The sequence below is a fragment of the Salmo salar genome, chromosome 07, assembly GCF_965601325.2.
Source record: "Salmo salar chromosome 07, fSalSal1, whole genome shotgun sequence".
Lineage (NCBI taxonomy): Eukaryota > Metazoa > Chordata > Actinopteri > Salmoniformes > Salmonidae > Salmo > Salmo salar.
In genome coordinates this window covers 77,318,588-77,340,702 of record NC_138297.1, presented here as the reverse complement: position 1 = coordinate 77,340,702, position 22,115 = coordinate 77,318,588, and the positions used below count along the sequence as shown (strand labels likewise).

Below are 22,115 nucleotides of genomic sequence, written 5' to 3'. Positions count from 1 at the left end.
CTCCTCCTCCTCTCCTCCTTCCTCTCCCCTTCCTCTCCTCCTCCTCTCCTCTTCCTCTCCTCCTCCTCTCCTCCTCCTCTCCTCCTTCCTCTCCCCCTCCTCTCCCCTTCCTCCTCCTCTCCCCTTCCTCTCCCCTTCCTCTCCTCCTCCTCTCCTCCTCCTCTCCCCTTCCTCTCCTCCTCCTCTCCCCTTCCTCTCCTCCTTCCTCTCCCTCCTCCTCTCCCCTTCCTCTCCTCCTCCTCTCCTCCTCCTCTCCTCCTCCTCTCCCCCTCCTCTCCCCTCCTCTCCCCTTCCTCTCCTCCTCCTCTCCCCTTCCTCTCCCCTTCCTCTCCTCCTCCTCTCCCCTTCCTCTCCCCTTCCTCTCCTCCTCCTCTCCGCCTTCCTCTCCCCCTCCTCTCCCCTCCTCTCCCCTCCTCTCCTCCCTCCTCTCCTCCTCCTCTCCTCCTCCTCTCCTCCTCCTCTCCCCTTCCTCTCCTCCTCCTCTCCCCCTCCTCTCCCCTTCCTCTCCTCCTCCTCTCCTCCTCCCTCCTCTCCTCCTCCTCTCCTCTCTCCTCTCCCCTTCCTCTCCCCTTCCTCTCCTCTCTCCTCTCCCCCTTCCTCTCCCCTTCCTCTCCCTCCTCCTCTCCTCCTCCTCTCCCCCTCCTCTCCTCCTCCTATGCTGGTGTAACTCCATTCTCAGGTTGTTAACAGGTCTATATTTGGGTTGGATTGTTTATAGTGGTGTCTGTATTAACATCATATAGCTTTGTCCAACTCCAGTAGGATTATAATCTATGAATCTCCTTCTCATTAAATATAACCTCTGGTTTAAACTCTCATTCCTTACTCTGTCCGCCTGTCAATCCCTCTCCCTGCATCAAAGCTTTAGTGACTTAGTTAACTCTGGTTCAGCTGCCTGAGTTGCTCTGGTTCAGCTGCCTGAGTTGCTCTGGTTCAGCTGCCTGAGTTGCTCTGGTTCAGCTGCCTGAGTTGCTCTGGTTTAGCTGCCTGAGTTGCTCTGGTTTAGCTGCCTGAGTTGCTCTGGTTCAGCTGCCTGAGTTGCTCTGGTTCAGCTGCCTGAGTTGCTCTGGTTCAGCTGCCTGAGTTGCTCTGGTTCAGCTGCCTGAGTTGCTCTGGTTTAGCTGCCTGAGTTGCTCTGGTTTAGCTGCCTGAGTTGCTCTGGTTCAGCTGGCTGAGTTGCTCTGGTTCAGCTGCCTGAGTTGCTCTGGTTCAGCTGCCTGAGTTGCTCTGGTTCAGCTGCCTGAGTTGCTCTGGTTCAGCTGCCTGAGTTGCTCTGGATGTTCTGCTGATGGTTGTATGGATGTTCTGTGATGGTTGTATGGATGTTCTGTGATGGTTGTATGGATGTTCTGTGATGGTTGTGTGGATGTTCTGTGATGGTTGTATGATGTTCTGTGATGGTTGTATGGATGTTCTGTGATGGTTGTATGGATGTTCTGTGATGGTTGTATGGATGTTCTGTGATGGTTGTATGGATGTTCTGTGATGGTTGTATGGATGTTCTGTGATGGTTGTATGGATGTTCTGTGATGGTTGTATGGATGTTCTGTGATGGTTGTGTGAATGTTCTGTGATGGTTGTATGGATGTTCTGTGATGGTTGTATGGATGTTCTGTGATGGTTGTATGGATGTTCTGTGATGGTTGTATGGATGTTCTGTGATGGTTGTGTGAATGTTCTGTGATGGTTGTATGGATGTTCTGTGATGGTTGTATGGATGTTCTGTGATGGTTGTATGGATGTTCTGTGATGGTTGTATGGATGTTCTGTGATGGTTGTATGGATGTTCTGTGATGGTTGTATGGATGTTCTGTGATGGTTGTATGGATGTTCTGTGAGTGGTTGTATGGATGTTCTGTGGTGGTTGTATGAATGTTCTGTGATGGTTGTATGGATGTTCTGTGGTGGTTGTATGAATGTTCTGTGATGGTTGTATGGATGTTCTGTGATGGTTGTATGAATGTTCTGTGGTGGTTGTATGGATGTTCTGTGATGGTTGTATGAATGTTCTGTGATGGTTGTGTGAATGTTCTGTGATGGTTGTATGGATGTTCTGTGATGGTTGTATGGAATGTTCTGTGATGGTTGTATGGATGTTCTGTGATGGTTGTATGAGATGTTCTGTGATGGTTGTATGAATGTTCTGTGATGGTTGTATGAATGTTCTGTGATGGTTGTATGAATGCTCTGTGATGGTTGTATGAATGTTCTGTGATGGTTGTATGGATGTTATGAGATGGTTGTGTGGATGTTAGATGTTGTATGAATGTTCTGTGATGGTTGTATGATGTTCTGTGATGGTTGTATGGATGTTCTGTGATGGTTGTATGAATGCTCTGTGATGGTTGTATGAATGTTCTGTGATGGTTGTGATGAGATGTTGTGTGATGGTTGTGTGAGATGTTCTGTGATGGTTGTGTGAATGTTCTGTGATGGTTGTGTGAATGTTCTGTGATGGTTGTGTGAATGTTCTGTGATGGTTGTATGAATGTTCTGTGATGGTTGTGTGGATGTTCTGTGATGGTTGTGTGGATGTTAGGAGATGGTTGTATGAATGTTAGGAGATGGTTGTGTGGATGTTCGGTGATGGTTGTGTGAATGTTAGGAGATGGTTGTGTGAATGTTCAGTGATGGTTGTGTGAATGTTCTGTGATGGTTGTGTGAATGTTCTGTGATGGTTGTGTGAATGTTCTGTGATGGTTGTGTGAATGTTCTGTGATGGTTGTGTGAATGTTCTGTGATGGTTGTGTGGATGTTCTGTGATGGTTGTGTGGATGTTAGGAGATGGTTGTGTGGATGTTAGGAGATGGTTGTGTGGATGTTCCTCCCAATACATTGAGGTTGACAGGTCTTCTCAGTGTTCTCTGACCCTGAGGTAGGACTAGGGGTCAGGGTGAGGTAGGGCTAGGGGTCAGGGTGAGGTAGGGCTAGTGGTCAGGGTGAGGTAGGGTTAGTGAGGTAGGGCTAGGGGACAGGGTTAGTGAGGTAGGGCTAGGGGTCAGGGTGAGGTAGGACTAGGGGTCAGGGTGAGGTAGGGTTAGTGAGGTAGGGCTAGGGGTCAGGGTGAGGTAGGGCTAGGGGTCAGGGTGAGGTAGGGTTAGTGAGGTAGGGCTAGGGGTCAGGGTTAGTGAGGTAGGGCTAGGGGTCAGGGTGAGGTAGGGCTAGGGGTCAGGGTGAGGTAGGGTTAGTGAGGTAGGGCTAGGGGTCAGGGTTAGTGAGGTAGGGCTAGGGGACAGGGTGAGGTAGGGCTAGGGGTCAGGGTGAGGTAGGGTTACTGAGGTAGGGCTAGGGGTCAGGGTGAGGTAGGGCTAGTGAGGTAGGGCTAGGGGTCAGGGTGAGGTAGGGCTAGGGGTCAGGGTGAGGTAGGGCTAGGGGACAGGGTGAGGTAGGGCGGGGTCAGGGTGAGGTAGGGCTAGGGGACAGGGTGAGGTAGGGCTAGGGGTCAGGGTGAGGTAGGGCTAGGGGACAGGGTGAGGTAGGGCTAGGGGACAGGGTGAGGTAGGGCTAGGGGTCAGGGTGAGGTAGGGTTACTGAGGTAGGGCTAGGGGTCAGGGTGAGGTAGGGCTAGTGAGGTAGGGCTAGGGGACAGGGTGAGGTAGAGCTAGGGAGGTAGGGCTAGGGGTCAGGGTGAGGTAGGGTTAGTGAGGTAGGGCTAGGGGACAGGGTGAGGTAGGGCTAGTGAGGTAGGGCTAGGGGTTTGGGTTGCTAGTTTGGTAGTGTTAGTTTGATAGACAGGTGTCAGATTGAGTGTCTGAGCCTGAACCAACTGACCATCTAACCTTTAACCTCTGACCTGGAAGTCTTATGAATAGCTCTCTGGCATTGCTGTCAGACTTAGTAGCCGACAGGAAGTCTGAGGTCTTACGCGACACACAACTCTGTCCTGCAGACTTCCAAATGACATCGATGCATGATTTAGGTAAAACCCACCGGACAGCCAGTGATCTGAGGCTGGGTTTGTCCTGCAGTAAAGCATCTTCCAGGACAGCTTAGGGGGTTTCAATCCTAGCTCTGCACACACGAACATCTCCTTAGACACCACGTTGTTAGCTATGGCACGGTCTGATGTGGGCCTGAGACCCGCTAACCTACCTGCTTCAACACCTCAACACTCACCGAACCACTACACTTTCTATGGGACGACCTACCTGCTGCTAGCCCTCTCGACTACACAGAGCTCTATCGGGTTCTACTGGGTTCACTCGGGTTCTACTAGATTCTACCAGGTTCTGAGGTTCTACCAGGTTCGAAGGTTCTACCAGGTTCTGAGGTTCTACCAGGTTCTGAGGTTCTACCAGGCATTACCAGGTTCTGAGGTTCGAAGGTTCTACCAGGTTCTGAGGTTCTACCAGGCATTACCAGGTTCTGAGGTTCGAAGGTTCTACCAGGTTCTGAGGTTCTACCAGGTTCTGAGGTTCTACCAGGTTCTGAGTGAACAGGGAGAGGAGGGGGCTGAGAAGCTTTGGTCCTGATAATATTAGTGGAACATGACCTAATGAGGCCACCAGACCTGCTCCATACTGCCCAGCCTCCCTACAGCCACCAGACGTGCTCCATACTGCCCAGCCTCCCTACAGCCACCAGACCTGCTCCATACTGCCCAGCCTCCCTACAGCCACCAGCTCTTCCAGGCCAGAGGCCACCAGACCTGCTCCATACATACTGCCCAGCCTCCCTACAACCACCAGACCTGCTCCATACTGCCCAGCCTCCCTACAGCCACCAGACCTGCTCCATACATACTGCCCAGCCTCCCTACAGCCACCAGCTCTTCCAGGTCAGAGGCCACCAGACCTGCTCCATACATACTGCCCAGCCTCCCTACAGCCACCAGACCTGCTCCATACTGCCCAGCCTCCCTACAGCCACCAGACCTGCTCCATACTGCCCAGCCTCCCTACAGCCACCAGACCTGCTCCATACTGCCCAGCCTCCCTACAGCCACCAGACCTGCTCCATACTGCCCAGCCTCCCTACAGCCACCAGCTCTTCCAGGTCAGAGGCCACCCATGTGTTTGGTACAAAAGCACCATATCAGACCTCATGTATTGATCCTGGATGATACAGCAAAACCATGAGTTACTACATTATGAAAAACCCAAACCAGTCTGGTCTGTTGTATATCAGCTCATCAGTCATAATTCAGGGCCTCTGTTGAATACCAGTACAGGTACATGGTTAGTCCATATATCCAGACAGTACAGGTACATGGTTAGTCCATATATCCAGACAGTACAGGTACATGGTTAGTCCATATATCCAGACAGTACAGGTACATGGTTAGTCCATATACCCAGACAGTACAGGTACATGGTTAGTCCATATATCCAGACAGTACAGGTACATGGTTAGTCCATATATCCAGACTGTACAGGTACATGGTTAGTCCATATATCCAGACAGTACAGGTACATGGTTAGTCCATATATCCAGACAGTACAGGTACATGGTTAGTCCATATACCCAGACTGTACAGGTACATGGTTAGTCCATATATCCAGACAGTACAGGTACATGGTTAGTCCATATATCCAGACTGTACAGGTACATGGTTAGTCCATATATCCAGACTGTACAGGTACATGGTTAGTCCATATATCCAGACAGTACAGGTACATGGTTAGTCCATATATCCAGACTGTACAGGTACATGGTTAGTCCATATATCCAGACTGTACAGGTACATGGTTAGTCCATATATCCAGACTGTACAGGTACATGGTTAGTCCATATATCCAGACTTATGTCATATCCCCTAGTGATGTCATATCCCCTAGTGATGTCATATCCCCTAGTGATGTCATATCCCCTAGTGATGTCATATCCCCTAGTGATGTCATATCCTCTTTTTCATCTGCTGCCCTGGGTATATCAACAAGGCACGTCGTCTCTCCATACTAGGCTGTACTGTCCAGCCCCGTGGTAGAGTCTCTCCATACTAGGCTGTACTGTCCAGCCCCGTGGTAGAGTCTCTCCATACTAGACTGTACTGTCCAGCCCCGTGGTAGAGTCTCTCCATACTAGGCTGTACTGTCCAGCCCCGTGGTAGAGTCTCTCCATACTAGGCTGTACTGTCCAGCCCCGTGGTAGAGTCTCTCCATACTAGGCTGTACTGTCCAGCCCCGTGGTAGAGTCTCTCCATACTAGGCTGTACTGTCCAGCCCCGTGGTAGAGTCTCTCCATACTAGGCTGTACTGTCCAGCCCCGTGGTAGAGTCTCTCCATACTAGGCTTTACTGTCCAGCCCCGTGGTAGAGTCTCTCCATACTAGACTGTACTGTCCAGCTCCATGGTAGAGTCTCTCCATGCTAGACTGTACTGTCCAGCCCAATGGTAGAGTCTCTCCATTCTAGGCTGTACTGTCCAGCCCAATGGTAGAGTCTCTCCATACTATTCTGTACTGTCCAGCCCGATGGTAGAGCCTCTCCATACTAGGCTGTACTGTCCAGCCCAACGGTAGAGTTTCTCCATACTAGGCTGTACTGTCCAGCCCCATGATCTGAGTCTGAAGATGCTAGGCTGTACTGTTCAGCCCAATGGTAGAGTCTCTCCATACTAGGCTGTACTGTCCGGCCCAATGGTAGAGTCTCTCCATAATAGGCTGTACTGTCCAGCCCAATGGTAGAGTCTCTCCATACTAGGCTGTACTGTCCAGCCCAATGGTGGAGTCTCTCCATACTAGGCTGTACTGTCCAGCCCAATGGTAGAGTCTCTCCATACTAGGCTGTACTGTCCAGCCCAATGGTAGAGTCTCTCCATGCTAGGCTGTACTGTCCAGCCCAATGGTAGAGTCTCTCCATACTAGGCTGTACTGTCCAGCTCCATGGTCTGAGTCTGAAGATGCTAGGCTGTACTGTCCAGCCCCAATGGTAGAGTCTCATAATACTAGGCTGTACTGTCCAGCCCCATGGTAGAGTCTCTCCATACTAGGCTGTACTGTCCAGCCCCAATGGTAGAGTCTCTCCATAATAGGCTGTACTGTCCAGCCCAATGGTAGAGTCTCTCCATACTAGGCTGTACTGTCGAGCCCCATGGTAGAGTCTCTCCATACTAGACTGTACTGTCCAGCCCCAATGGTAGAGTCTCTCCATACTAGGCTGTACTGTCCAGCCCCAATGGTAGAGTCTCTCCATGCTAGACTGTACTGTCCAGCCCAATGGTAGAGTCTCTCCATACTAGGCTGTACTGTCCAGCCCAATGGTAGAGTCTCTCCATACTAGGCTGTACTGTCCAGCCCAATGGTAGAGTCTCTCCATACTAGGCTGTACTGTCCAGCTCCATGGTCTGAGTCTGAAGATGCTAGGCTGTACTGTCCAGCCCAATGGTAGAGTCTCTCCATACTAGGCTGTACTGTCCAGCCCAATGGTAGAGTCTCTCCATACTAGGCTGTACTGTCCAGCCCAATGGTAGAGTCTCTCCATACTAGGCTGTACTGTCCAGCCCAATGGTAGTCTCTCCATGCTAGACTGTACTGTCCAGCCCCAATGGTAGAGTCTCTCCATACTAGGCTGTACTGTCCAGCCCAATGGTAGAGTCTCTCCATACTAGGCTGTACTGTCCAGCCCAATGGTAGAGTCTCTCCATACTAGACTGTACTGTCCAGCCCAATGGTAGAGTCTCTCCATACTAGGCTGTACTGTCCAGCCCAATGGTAGAGTCTCTCCATGCTAGACTGTACTGTTCAGCCCAATGGTAGAGTCTCTCCATACTAGACTGTACTGTCCAGCCCCAATGGTAGAGTCTCTCCATGCTAGACTGTACTGTCCAGCCCAATGGTAGAGTCTCTCCATACTAGGCTGTACTGTCCAGCCCAATGGTAGAGTCTCTCCATGCTAGACTGTACTGTCCAGCCCAATGGTAGTCTCTCCATGCTAGACTGTACTGTCCAGCCCCAATGGTAGAGTCTCTCCATAGTAGGCTGTACTGTCCAGCCCAATGGTAGAGTCTCTCCATACTAGGCTGTACTGTCCAGCCCAATGGTAGAGTCTCTCCATGCTAGGCTGTACTGTCCAGCCCAATGGTAGAGTCTCTCCATGCTAGACTGTACTGTTCAGCCCAATGGTAGAGTCTCTCCATACTAGACTGTACTGTTCAGCCCAATGGTAGAGTCTCTCCATACTAGACTGTACTGTTCAGCCCAATGGTAGAGTCTCTCCATACTAGACTGTACTGTCCAGCCCCAATGGTAGAGTCTCTCCATGCTAGACTGTACTGTTCAGCCCAATGGTAGAGTCTCTCCATACTAGACTGTACTGTCCAGCCCCAATGGTAGAGTCTCTCCATACTAGACTGTACTGTCCAGCCCCAATGGTAGAGTCTCTCCATACTAGACTGTACTGTTCAGCCCCAATGGTAGAGTCTCTCCATACTAGACTGTACTGTTCAGCCCAATGGTAGAGTCTCTCCATACTAGACTGTGTCGTGGCTGTGGAGCCGAATGTTAGGATTTGTTGGTTTATTTTTTATTTATTTTCCTTTGATGATGACTTCAATAAATAACAAATATATTTATATATCATATATAGCCATGTAGAAACTACATGCATTTCACATAACTTAAATAATAATTTATATGTACAGCCCACCCCCCCCCACCCCCGTCTTTCACAATAAGGAAATATATCCCATAATGTCTTTGGTCAGGTTGTGTGTGTTTTTACGTCCTGCGGTGTTTCCGTGACAACGCACAGACACAGGAAGTGTCTATCCGTATCCAGCGCCAGCCCACAGAGGTCCGGTCCTGCGTCAGAGCTCTGACGTAAGTCTGAGACGTTTTACACTGCGAGTTCCAGTGTTTGTCGTCGATGCCGCGACAGCCGCTCTTAAAAGGTTTGGCAGTCCGACACTTGGTCTCGTAGAAGTACTGCTTAACAAAGTTGCTTTCGGCGGTTCCCGTCTTTATCTGATCCAGGACGGTGACCTGACGACCCCTGATGTCCACCGCGTTCGTCTTGTCCGTCACCCACTGCGATTGGCTGTCGCAGACGGAGTACTCCCCGCGGTAACTCTTGTGTTCCGCGTATCTCTTCCTGCGGGTCTTGTTGGTTCCGTCGGAGCTGCCAGTCGCGTAGTCGTCTATAGAGTAGAGCGGAGGAGGCTGCAGTGGTGCCCGATCGCTCAGCAGGACCCGGGGAGAGTTGTAACGTTTCTGCTGCTGGAGCAGGTCGGACGACAGGTCTCCCATTGGCTGGTACAGCGAGCTCCGCCTCTCCGGGAATTTAGTGTCGTCCAGGAGGGTGTCGACGGCCGGCGGGCCGAACGGTGGCGAGGTGTCCTGGGCGTGCCTCCCACGGCCGCGGGTCAGGTCCGCCTGCAGCAGCTGGATGATGAGGGAGTTGACGGGGTCCTGGGTCGGCGGGGCCTGCTGGCGCTCCGTGTGCGTTGCCTGGATACCGTACAGGTACGCTAGGAACAATACATACAGCAACATGGACATCACTAGATTCACCTGTAAGATCTGTGGAGTAGAGGAGACAGAATATCAGTCATTAATCACCTATAATCAATAATTACATCACTAGATTCACCTGTAAGATCTGTGGAGTAGAGGAGACAGAATATCAGTTATTAATCACCTATAATCAATAATTACATCACTAGATTCACCTGTAAGATCTGTGGAGTAGAGGAGACAGAATATCAGTTATTGATCACCTATAATCAATAATTACATCACTAGATTCACCTGTAAGATCTGTGGAGTAGAGGAGACAGAATATCAGTTATTGATCACCTATAATCAATAATTACACCACTAGATTCAGATTTTAGCCCTGGAGTATTATGAATGTTGTTTTATGTTCTGAGTCCAGAATCATGCCAAAATGCAAACGGAATTAGCCCTGAAGTATTATGAATGTTGTTTTATGTTCTGAATCATGCCAAAATGCTAATGGTATTAGCCCTGAAGTATTATGAATGTTGTTTTATCTTCTGAATCCAGAATCATGTCAAAATGCTAATAGAATTAGCCCTGAAGTATTATGAATGTTGTTTTATGTTCTGAATCATGCCAAAATGCTAACGGAATTAGCCCTGGAGTATTATGAATGTTGTTTTATGTTCTGAATCCAGAATCATGTCAAAATGCTAACGGAATTAGCCCTGAAGTATTATGAATGTTGTTTTATGTTCTGAATCATGCCAAAATGCTAACGGAATTAGCCCTGGAGCATTATGAATGTTGTTTTATGTTCTGAATCATGCCAAAATGCTAACGGAATTAGCCCTGGAGCATTATGAATGTTGTTTTATGTTCTGAATCATGCCAAAATGCTAACGGAATTAGCCCTGGAGTATTATGAATGTTGTTTTATGAACGGAAGGGCACTGGAGCGATGAACCGCGCTTGCTGTCTCTGCCTGGCCGGTTCCCCTCTCTCCATTGGGATTCTCTGCCTCTAACCCTATCATGGGGGCTGAGCCACTGGCTTACTGGTGCTCTTCCATCCCGTCCCTAGGAGGGGTGCGTCACTTGAGTGGGTTGAGTCACTGACGTGATCTTCCTGTCTGGGTTTGGCGCCCCTCTCGGGTTCGTTTACATGGGGAAGATCTTTGTGGGCTTGTCTCAGGGTAGTGAGTTAGTGGTTGAAGACATCCCTCTAGTGGTGTGGGGGCTGTGCTTTGGCAAAGTGGGTGGGGTTATATCCTGTCTGTTTGGCCCTGTCCGGGGGTATCGTCGGACGGGGCCACAGTGTCTCCTGACCCCTCCTGTCTCAGCCTCCAGTATTTATGCTGCAGTAGTGTATGTGTCGGGGGGCTAGGGTCAGTCTGTTATATCTGGAGTATTTCTCCTGTCTTATCCGGTGTCCTGTGTGAATTTAAGTATGTTCCCTCTAATTCTCTCTCTCTCCCTCCCCTCACGGAGGACCTGAGCCCAGGACCATGCCTCAGGACTACATGGCCTGATGACTCCTTGCTGTCCCCAGTCCACCTGGTCATGCTGCTGCTCCAGTTTCAACTGTTCTGCCTGCGGTTATGGAACCCTGACCTGTTCACTGGACATGTTACCCTGTCCCAGACCTGCTGTTCTCGACTCTCTCGCTCTACCGCACCTGCTGTCTCTAACTCTGAATGCTCGGCTATGAAAAGCCAACTGACGTTTACTCCTGAGGTGCTGACCTGTTGCACCCTCTACAACCACTGTGATTATTATTATTTGACCCTGCTGGTCATCTATGAACATTTGAACATCTTGGCCATGTTCTGTTATAATCTCCACCCGACACAGCCAGAAGAGGACTGGCCACCCCTCATAGCCTGGTTCCTCTCTAGGTTTCTTCCTAGGTTCCTGCCTTTCTAGGGACTTTTTCCTAGCCATCGTGCTTCTACATCTGTATTGCTTGCTGTTAGCCATCTACAGAGTTCAGAGTTGACAAGCCACTGTCGGACTCCAACAATAAATACTCAAAACAGACATATTTCTGCCTCAAAAAAAAAAAGTTTAATACAAACATTTGTAAAATGCAGAAAATTATTCATTTTTGTAAATCTCCAATAAAAACGTAACCAATCGATCAGATATTTTAGCATCTGACGGAGTTAATGGCAAAATGTAGATTTCCCGCCTAAATAGAGAAACGGTAATGGCTGTTCATGTGAAACTACATGATTCTGACACGACAACACTTGGTATATTTGGAAAGAAGATATCTGGGAGATGACGAGGAAATGATCAGAAGATGAAGAGTCGTCTTTCATTGATTCAATTATTGATGACCGGAGCTGGAAACACATCAGGTGGGTTCCACATCATGTGAACAATATCAGACAAATAATGTGATTGATCGACCTGACAACTAGAAAATGGGCAGATGGTCACGGGACGTTTCCAAGGGTCCCTAAACCTCTCTAGTGGTGAGGTCATGGGACGTTTCCAAGGGTCCCTAAACCTCTCTAGTGGTGCGGTCACGGGACGTTTCCAAGGGCCCCTAAACCTCTCTAGTGGTGAGGTCACGGGACGTTTCCAAGGGTCCCTAAACCTCTCTAGTGGTGCGGTCACGGGACGTTTCCAAGGGTCCCTAAACCTCTCTAGTGGTGAGGTCACGGGACGTTTCCAAGGGTCCCTAAACCTCTCTGGGTGGTGCGGTCACGGGACGTTTCCAAGGGTCCCTAAACCTCTCTAGTGGTGCGGTCACGGGACGTTTCCAAGGGTCCCTAAACCTCTCTAGTGGTGCGGTCACGGGACGTTTCCAAGGGTCCCTAAACCTCTCTAGCGGTGCGGTCACGGGACGTTTCCAAGGGTCCCTAAACCTCTCTAGTGGTGCGGTCACGGGGCGTTTCCAAGGGCCCCTAAACCTCTCTGGGTGGTGCGATCACGGGACGTTTCCAAGGGTCCCTAAACCTCTCTAGTGGTGCGGTCACGGGACGTTTCCAAGGGTCCCTAAACCTCTCTAGTGGTGAGGTCACGGGACGTTTCCAAGGGTCCCTAAACGTCTCCAAAGTGGTATATGTCTGTTGATTAGATAATTCCAGTGCTATTACATATTTGCCTAAATCCCTAAATGCTCTTTGTTCAGTCTAAAAACCCAATTTCTACCGTATCAACCTCACTCCAACATTGTGGTGCTGTCATGGGGTATCCAGGGGACATTCCAGTGTCCTTTCAACCTCTCCAAAGTGTCAGAATGTGGTGATTGAACTGTTTTTGCCCACTGGATGCACCTAAAAGTTATTGTTCACTATCAAAGCTAAATTTCTACAACACCAACCTCTCTACAACAGTTGATGGTGGTGTTGGGAGAACAGGGGACAACACCAACCTCTCTACAACATTGTGGGGGTGTTGGGAGACATACAGGGGACAACACCAACCTCTCTACAACATTGTGGGGGTGTTGGGAGAACAGGGGACAACACCCACCTCTCTACAGTAGTAGGGAGTATTGAAAGGAGGAGGAGGAGCAGGGAGTATGGGGAGGAGGAGGAAGGAGTATTGAAAGGAGGAGGAGGAGGAGGAGGAGGAGGGAGTATGGGGAGGAGGAGGAAGGAGTATTGAAAGGAGGAGGAGGGAGTATGGGAAGGAGGAGGAAGGAGTATGGGAAGGAGGAGTGGGAGTATGGGGAGGAGGAGGGGGAGGGAGTATGGAGAGGAGGAGGAGGAGGAGGGAGTATGGAGAGGAGGAGGAGGGAGTATGGGGAGGAGGAGGAGGAGGGAGTATGGAGAGGAGGAGGAGGAGGGAGTATGGGGAGGAGGAGGAGGGAGTATGGGGAGGAGGAGGAGGAGGGAGTATGGAGAGGAGGAGGAGGAGGGAGTATGGGGAGGAGGAGGAGGGAGTATGGGGAGGAGTAGGGAGTATAGGAAGGGGGAGGTGAAGCGGGGAGGAGGGGGAGGAGGGAGTATGGGGAGAAGCAGGTGAGGCAGTGGGAGTAGGAGGAGGACGAGGAGGAGGAGGAGGAGGGGGACTTGGAGGAGGAGTAGGGGGAGGGGGACTAGGAGGAGGAGGAGGACGAGGAGGGGGACTAGGAGGAGGAGGAGGGGGAGAGGGACTAGGAGGAGGAGGAGGGGGACTAGGAGGAGGACGAGGAGGGGGACTAGGAGGAGGAGGATGACGAGGAGGGGGACTAGGAGGAGGAGGGGGAGAGGGACTAGGAGGAGGAGGAGGAGGGGGAGGAGGGGGGCTAGGAGGAGGAGGGGGAGAGGGACTAGGAGGAGGTGGAGGGGGAGGAGGGGGACTAGGAGGAGGACGAGGGGAGGACGAGGAGGAGGAGGGGGACTAGGAGGAGGAGGGGGAGAGGGACTAGGAGGAGGGGGAGGGGGAGGGGGACTACGAGGAGGACTGGGAGGGGGACTAGGAGGAGGATGAGGGAGGACCAGGAGGAGGAGGCGGAGGAGGAGGAGGAGGAGGAGGAGGAGGAGGAGTGGGAACGTGAAACAGGAGGGGGAGCAGGAGCAGGTGAAGTGTACCTCTGTGTGACGGGGAAACCAGGGGCTGAGACCAGAGTTATTCAGAGTTGGACAGTTCATCAGCTTGTGGTTGACAGTCTATTAGTGATTTAGACATTCTGCTGGGTTGAGGCCAGTTCCTGGAAACACTCAACTGTAGCCTGGGGGCATTGACTTGCTTATTTGGTCACAACAACATTTGAGGCACAGAACTAGAATGAGATTCTATTTCTATTATTTGAGGTCAAGGGTCAAAGCAGGTGTGTGAATCAATGATCTCTGCTAATATCATTTAACATTAGCAGCAATGTTGCATGTAGCGCTGCTGCTACTGTAGACTCCAGACGCCGTGCCGAGAGGAAACCCTGTCCGAACTCTTACAAGTCTGGCCGCGATTGCAACACATGGGTTTGAAGTTAAAGTTCCACTAGGAACAGATCTAGAATCAGCTTCACCTCCCCTCAATCCTAACCTTAACCATTAGTGGGGATAATACAAAACTGACCCAAGACCAGCATCTAGGCGATGTCTTCACCTTCCACCATTCAGATCAGGAAGTAGTCTTGTGTGACGCCAGTAGACTTCCTGTGGGAAGGAACTGATTGGGCCTAAACGGGATCCTACCACTGCAGAAACTGAGAGAAAACTAACACAGTAGTAGTCGTAATACAGACTGCTCTGATTCACCCTGTCTTCTGGTTGAAGAACGAGTTCATTCCTGTTGGCTACAGAGACCCTGGCAGCTAGATAATGACTCTCACAGTGGGGCACCATCATGGACCTTAGGAAACTATGCAGTAATTCGTTTTTTTTTTTATGTGTTATTTCTTATATCGTTTGCCCATAAAATCTCATGTGTTATTACATTCTGCCGGGAAGAACTATTGGATACAAAAACAATGACAATTTACCAACATTACGACCAGGAATACGTCTTTTCCGACGCGGATCCTTCGTTCGTAACCTCCACCCTGGACGTGGGATCTAGTCCCAGAGGCCCGACCCAAAACAACGCGGTCGCCGCAGGAGAGGCAGACGGAGCGGCCTACTGGTCAGTCTCAGAAGGTGAGCACAACATCTACCGCTCCCGAGCATATTACTCGCCAATGTCCCAATCTCTAGATAACAAGGTGGACGAAATTAAGGCACGAGTTGCCTTCCAGAGAGACATCAGTGATTGTAACATTCTCTGTTTCACGGAAACATGGCTCACTTGGGATATGGTGTCAGAGTCGGTACAGCCACCCGGTTTCTTCACGCATCACGCCGACAGAGAAACAAACATCTCTCTGGTAAGAAGAAGGGCGGGGGTGTATGCCTTATGATTAACGACTCATGGTGTAATCATAACAATATACAGGAACTTAAATCCTTTTGTCCACCTGACCAAGAATTCCTCACAACCAAATGCTGACCGAATTATCTTCCAAGAGAATTCTCTTAGATTATAGTCTCAGCCGTGTATATCCCCTCCCAAGCAGACACATCGTCGGCCCTGAAAGAACTTCCCTGGTCTCTATGTAAACTGGAAACCACATATCCTGAGGCTGCATTTATTGTACCTGGGGATTTTAACAAAGCTAACCTGAGAACGAGACTTCCTAAATTCTTTCAGCATATCGAATGTGCGACCCGGGCTGGCAGCATTCTGGATCATTGCTACTCTAACTTCCGCGGTGAATACAAAGCCCTCCCCCGCCCTCCTTTCGGGGAATCTGACCACGACTCCATTTTGTTGCTCCCAGCCTATAGACAGAAACTAAAACAGGAAACGCCCCGCGCTCAGGTCTGTTCAACGCTGGTCCGACCAAACTGAGTCCACGCTTCAAGATTGTTTCGATCACGTGGACTGGGATATGTTCCGGATAGCCTCAGACAACAACACTGATGTCTACGCTGATTCGGTGAGCGAGTTTATTAGCAAGTACATCGGAGATGTCGTACCCGCTGTGACTATGAAAACATTTCCTAACCAGAAACTGTGGATTGAATGGCAGCATTCGCGCGAAACTGAAAGCGCGAACCACCGCTTTAAATCATGGCAACGCGAATGGAAACATGACCGAATACAAACAGTGTAGCTATTCCCTCCGCAAGGCAATCAAACAAGCAACGCATCAGTATAGAGACAAAATAGAGTCGCAATTCAACGTCTGTGCTCCCTGTTCACCCACGTCTGCGTGGCCATGCACGCTTCCAACTCAATCATCAAGTTTGCAGACGACACTACAGTAGTAGGCTTGATTACCAACAACGACGAGACGGCCTACAGGGAGGAGGTGAGGGCCCTGGTGGAGAGACAGCCTACAGGGAGGAGGTGAGGGGCCCTGGTGGAGAGACAGCCTACAGGGAGGAGGTGAGGGCCCTGGTGGAGAGACAGCCTACAGGGAGGAGGTGAGGGCCCTGGTGGAGAGACAGCCTACAGGGAGGAGGTGAGGGGCCCTGGTGGAGAGACAGCCTACAGGGAGGAGGTGAGGGCCCTGGGAGTGTGGTGTCAGGAAAATAACCTCGCACTCAATGTCAACAAAACAAAGGAGCTAATCGTGGACTTCAGGAAACAGCAGAGGGAGCAGCCCCCTATCCACATCGACGGGACAGCAGTGGAGAAGGTGGAAAGTTTTAAGTTCCTCGGCGCACACATCACGGACAAACTGAAATGGTCCACCCATACAGACAGTGTGGTGAAGAAGGAGCAACAGCGCCTCTTCAACCTCAGGAGGCTGAAGAAATGTGGCTTGTTACCTAAAACACTCACAAACTTTTACAGATGCACAATCGAGAACATCCTGTTGGGCTGTATCACCGCCTGGTACGGCAACTGCACTGCCCTCAACTGTAAGGCTCTCCAGAGGGTGGTGCGGTCTGCACAACGCAACACCGGGGGAAAACTACCTGCCCTCCAGGACACCTACACCACCCGATGTCACAGGAAGAACAAAAAGATCATCAAGGACATCAACCACCCGAGCCACTTCCTGTTCACCCCACTATCATCCAGAAGGCGAGGTCAGTACAGGTGCATCAAAGCTGGGACCGAGAGACTGAAAAACAGCCATCACTAACATTCAGAGGCTGCTGTCTACATACAGACTCAAATCTCTGGTCACTTTAATAAATTGACTTAATAAAGGTATCACTAGTCACCTTAAATAACACCACTTTATACAATGTTTACATATCCTACATCACTCATCTCATATGTATATACTGTTCTATACCATCTACTGCATCCTGCCTATGCCGTTCGGCCATCGCTCATCCATATATTTATATGTACATATTCATATTCATCCCTTTACATTTATGTGTATAAGGTAGTTGTTGTTAATTTGTTAGATTACTTGTTAGATATTACTGCATTGTCGGAACTAGAAGCACAAGCATTTCGCTACACTCGCATTAACATCTGCTAACCATGTGTATGTGACAAATAAAATTTGATTTGAGTTAGATAATGACTCTCACTGGGGCACAGATCATTACTGTCACCCAGATTCTGAATGACAGAGAGAGAGAGCGAGAGAGAGAGAGCTACAGAATGAGGTAAATACTCTAATCTAAAAAATAATTCACGACAAGAAGTGATGAACAACAACTCTATTCAATCAGAATAGAAAGAAAGTAACTTTGCGCCTCAAATGAAGAAGTTTTGACTCTCGCTAGCTTGCTACACAACATAAACCTAGCCAATAGGCTAACGAGCTAGCCAGCTACACAACATAAACCTAGCCAATAGGCTAACGAGCTAGCCAGCTACACAACATAAACCTAGCCAATAGGCTAACGAGCTAGCCAGCTACACAACATAAACCTAGCCAATAGGCTAACGAGCTAGCCAGCTACACAACATAAACCCTAGCCAATAGGCTAACGAGCTAGCCAGCTACACAACATAAACCTAGCCAATAGGCTAACGAGCTAGCCAGCTACACAACATAAACCTAGCCAATAGGCTAACGAGCTAGCCAGCTACACAACATAAACCTAGCCAATAGGCTAACGAGCTAGCCAGCTACACAACATAAACCTAGCCAATAGGCTAACGAGCTAGCCAGCTACACAACATAAACCTAGCCAATAGGCTAACGAGCTAGCCAGCTACACAACATAAACCTAGCCAATAGGCTAACGAGCTAGCCAGCTACACAACATAAACCTAGCCAATAGGCTAACGAGCTAGCCAGAAACATGGAGCTAGAACAAACCTAGCAAGGGGAGTTAATACAACTACATCAAACAACCAAACTGACCTCAACCCAGAGTCTCTCAGAGCCTTCACGGTCAGCCCACTGACCTAAACCCAGAGTCTCTCAGAGCCTTCACAGTCAGCCCACTGACCTCAACCCAGAGTCTCTCAGAGCCTTCACAGTCAGCCCACTGACCTAAACCCAGAGTCTCTCAGAGCCCTTCACAGTCAGCCCACTGACCTAAACCCAGAGTCTCTCAGAGCCTTCACAGTCAGCCCACTGACCTAAACCCAGAGTCTCTCAGAGCCTTCACAGTCAGCCCACTGACCTCCACCCAGAGTCTCTCAGAGCCCTTCACAGTCAGCCCACTGACCTAAACCCAGAGTCTCTCAGAGCCTTCACAGTCAGCCCACTGACCTAAACCCAGAGTCTCTCAGAGCCTTCACAGTCAGCCCACTGACCTCAACCCAGAGTCTCTCAGAGCCTTCACAGTCAGCCCACTGACCTCCACCCAGAGTCTCTCAGAGCCTTCACAGTCAGCCCACTGACCTAAACCCAGAGTCTCTCAGAGCCTTCACAGTCAGCCCACTGACCTAAACCCAGAGTCTCTCAGAGCCCTTCACAGTCAGCCCACTGACCTAAACCCAGAGTCTCTCAGAGCCTTCACAGTCAGCCCACTAACACCTCTCTCTCAGAGCCTTCACAGTCAGCCCACTAACACCTCTCTCTCAGAGCCTTCACAGTCAGCCCACTGACCTCAACCCAGAGTCTCTCAGAGCCTTCACAGTCAGCCCACTGACCTAAACCCAGAGTCTCTCAGAGCCTTCACAGTCAGCCCACTGACCTAAACCCAGAGTCTCTCAGAGCCTTCACAGTCAGCCCACTGACCTAAACCCAGAGTCTCTCAGAGCCTTCACAGTCAGCCCACTGACCTAAACCCAGAGTCTCTCAGAGCCTTCACAGTCAGCCCACGGACCTAAACCTAGAGTCTCTCAGAGCCTTCACAGTCAGCCCACTGACCTAAACCCAGAGTCTCTCAGAGCCTTCACAGTCAGCCCACGGACCTAAACCTAGAGTCTCTCAGAGCCTTCACAGTCAGCCCACTGACCTAAACCCAGAGTCTCTCAGAGCCTTCACAGTCAGCCCACTGACCTAAACCCAGAGTCTCTCAGAGCCTTCACAGTCAGCCCACTGACCTAAACCCAGAGTCTCTCAGAGCCTTCACAGTCAGCCCACTGACCTAAACCCAGAGTCTCTCAGAGCCTTCACAGTCAGCCCACTGACCTAAACCCAGAGTCTCTCAGAGCCTTCACAGTCAGCCCACTGACCTAAACCCAGAGTCTCTCAGAGCCTTCACAGTCAGCCCACTGACCTCAACCCAGAGTCTCTCAGAGCCTTCACAGTCAGCCCACGGACCTCAACCCAGAGTCTCTCAGAGCCTTCACAGTCAGCCCACTGACCTAAACCCAGAGTCTCTCAGAGCCTTCACAGTCAGCCCACTGACCTAAACCCAGAGTCTCTCAGAGCCTTCACAGTCAGCCCACTAACACCTCTCTCTCAGAGCCTTCACAGTCAGCCCACTGACCTCAACCCAGAGTCTCTCAGAGCCTTCACAGTCAGCCCACTAACACCTCTCTCTCAGAGCCTTCACAGTCAGCCCACTGACCTCAACCCAGAGTCTCTCAGAGCCTTCACAGTCAGCCCACTGACCTAAACCCAGAGTCTCTCAGAGCCTTCACAGTCAGCCCACTGACCTAAACCCAGAGTCTCTCAGAGCCTTCACAGTCAGCCCACTGACCTAAACCCAGAGTCTCTCAGAGCCCTTCACAGTCAGCCCACTGACCTAAACCCAGAGTCTCTCAGAGCCCTTCACAGTCAGCCCACTGACCTAAACCCAGAGTCTCTCAGAGCCTTCACAGTCAGCCCACTAACACCTCTCTCTCAGACCACAGTAAAATCACAGCGTATCTGAGAAGAGCGGAACCCAAACCATGAAGCATCGCAGCCCAGTAAATGAAATGGTACTAAACAGGCCTATAGATGGAGTGGAAACAGTACAGACATCTACCAGAAAAGCTAATTAGTAGCCAAAAAAAAATACAATCTCTCCCGGACAACTTTTTAGCCTTAAATATTCTCCTACAGCAACGAAGGTGTAAATGTGTCAGTTTGTAACATAAACTTTATATTTGACTAATAATCCTCCTTGGCTAATGTAGAGACGCATGAGAACAAACCAAAGAGAAGAGAGAGAATGGTTTGATAATGATTGGAGAAATCTAAGGAAGTCATTGAGAAATACATCCAATCTCCACTTCTGGGAGAATGTGAATAAATTAAACAGACACTCATCCAACATGGGGATATGTGGAGAAATCACTTTGCAAACCTCTACAGCAATGTAACAAAGAGCCCAGAACAAAAAGATATACAAGAAACATGACAAATCCTTGAATCAGAAGTCAAAGGCTATCAGGATCATGTGGATAACCACAATTACAGAAGAAGGATTATTGGAACAACTACGCACTCTCCAACCCAGTAAGGCCTGTGGTGCTGATGGGCAGACTGGTAGGGCAGACTGGTAGGGCAGACTGGTAGGGCAGACTGGTAGGGCAGACTGGTAGGGCAGACTGGTAGGGCAGACTGGTAGGGCAGACTGGTAAAGGGCAGACTGGTAGGGCAGACTGGTAGGGCAGACTGGTAGGGCAGACTGGTAAAGGGCAGACTGGTAAAGGGCAGACTGGTAGGGCAGACTGGTAGGGCAGACTGGTAGGGCAGACTGGTAGGGCAGACTGGTAGGGCAGACTGGTAGGGCAGACTGGTAGGGCAGACTGGTAGGGCAGACTGGTAGGGCAGACTGGTAAAGGGCAGACTGGTAAAGGGCAGACTGGTAAAGGGCAGACTGGTAAAGGGCAGACTGGTAAAGGGCAGACTGATAAAGGGCAGACTGGTAGGGCAGACTGGTAGGGCAGACTGGTAGGGCAGACTGGTAGGGCAGACTGGTAGGGCAGACTGGTAAAGGGCAGACTGGTAAAGGGCAGACTGATAAAGGGCAGACTGGTAGGGCAGACTGGTAAAGGGCAGACTGGTAGGGCAGACTGGTAGGGCAGACTGGTAGGGCAGACTGGTAAAGGGCAGACTGGTAAAGGGCAGACTGGTAGGGCAGACTGGTGAAGGGCAGACTGGTAAAGGGCAGACTGGTAAAGGGCAGACTGGTAAGGACATGGTAAAGGGCAGACTGGTAAAGGGCAGACTGGTAAAGGGCAGACTGATAAAGGGCAGACTGGTAAAGGGCAGACTGGTAAAGGGCAGACTGAGTAAAGGGCAGACTGGTAAAGGGCAGACTGATAAAGGGCAGACTGGTAAAGGGCAGACTGGTAAAGGGCAGACTGGTAAAGGGCAGACTGACAAAGACATGGTAAAGGGCAGACTGGTAAAGGGCAGACTGGTAAAGGGCAGACTGGTAAAGGGCAGACTGGTAAAGGGCAGACTGGTAAAGGGCAGACTGGTAAAGGGCAGACTGGTAGGGCAGACTGGTAAAGGGCAGACTGGTAGGGCAGACTGGTAAAGGGCAGACTGGTAAAGGGCAGACTGGTAGGGCAGACTGGTATGGTAGGGCAGACTGGTAGGGCAGACTGGTAAAGGGCAGACTGGTAAAGACATGGTGAAGGGCAGACTGGTAGGGCAGACTGGTAGGGCAGACTGGTAAAGGGCAGACTGGTAGGGCAGACTGGTAGGGCAGACTGGTAAAGGGCAGACTGGTGAAGGGCAGACTGATAAAGACATGGTGAAGGGCAGACTGGTAAAGGGCAGACTGGTAAAGGGCAGACTGGTAAAGGGCAGACTGGTAGGGCAGACTGGTAGGGCAGACTGGTAGGGCAGACTGGTAAAGGGCAGACTGGTAAAGGGCAGACTGGTAGGGCAGACTGGTGAAGGGCAGACTGGTGAAGGGCAGACTGACAAAGACATGGTGAAGGGCAGACTGGTAAAGGGCAGACTGGTAAAGGGCAGACTGGTAAAGGGCAGACTGGTAAAGGGCAGAC

The 22,115-nt window shown here is 50.4% G+C and overlaps 1 protein-coding gene across 1 annotated transcript in view; it reads right to left on the bottom strand.

The window, feature by feature from the left end:
• Positions 1–6,100: 6,100 nt before the first annotated feature.
• Positions 6,101–22,115, bottom strand: part of ntf3 (neurotrophin 3) — a 108,854-nt gene continuing 92,839 nt past the window's right edge. The window contains exon 2 of the mRNA XM_082978129.1: positions 6,101–9,456. Coding sequence (XP_082834255.1) covers positions 8,656–9,456 — 801 coding nt within the window. The 3' untranslated portion in view covers positions 6,101–8,655. The remainder of the gene's footprint in view (positions 9,457–22,115) is intronic.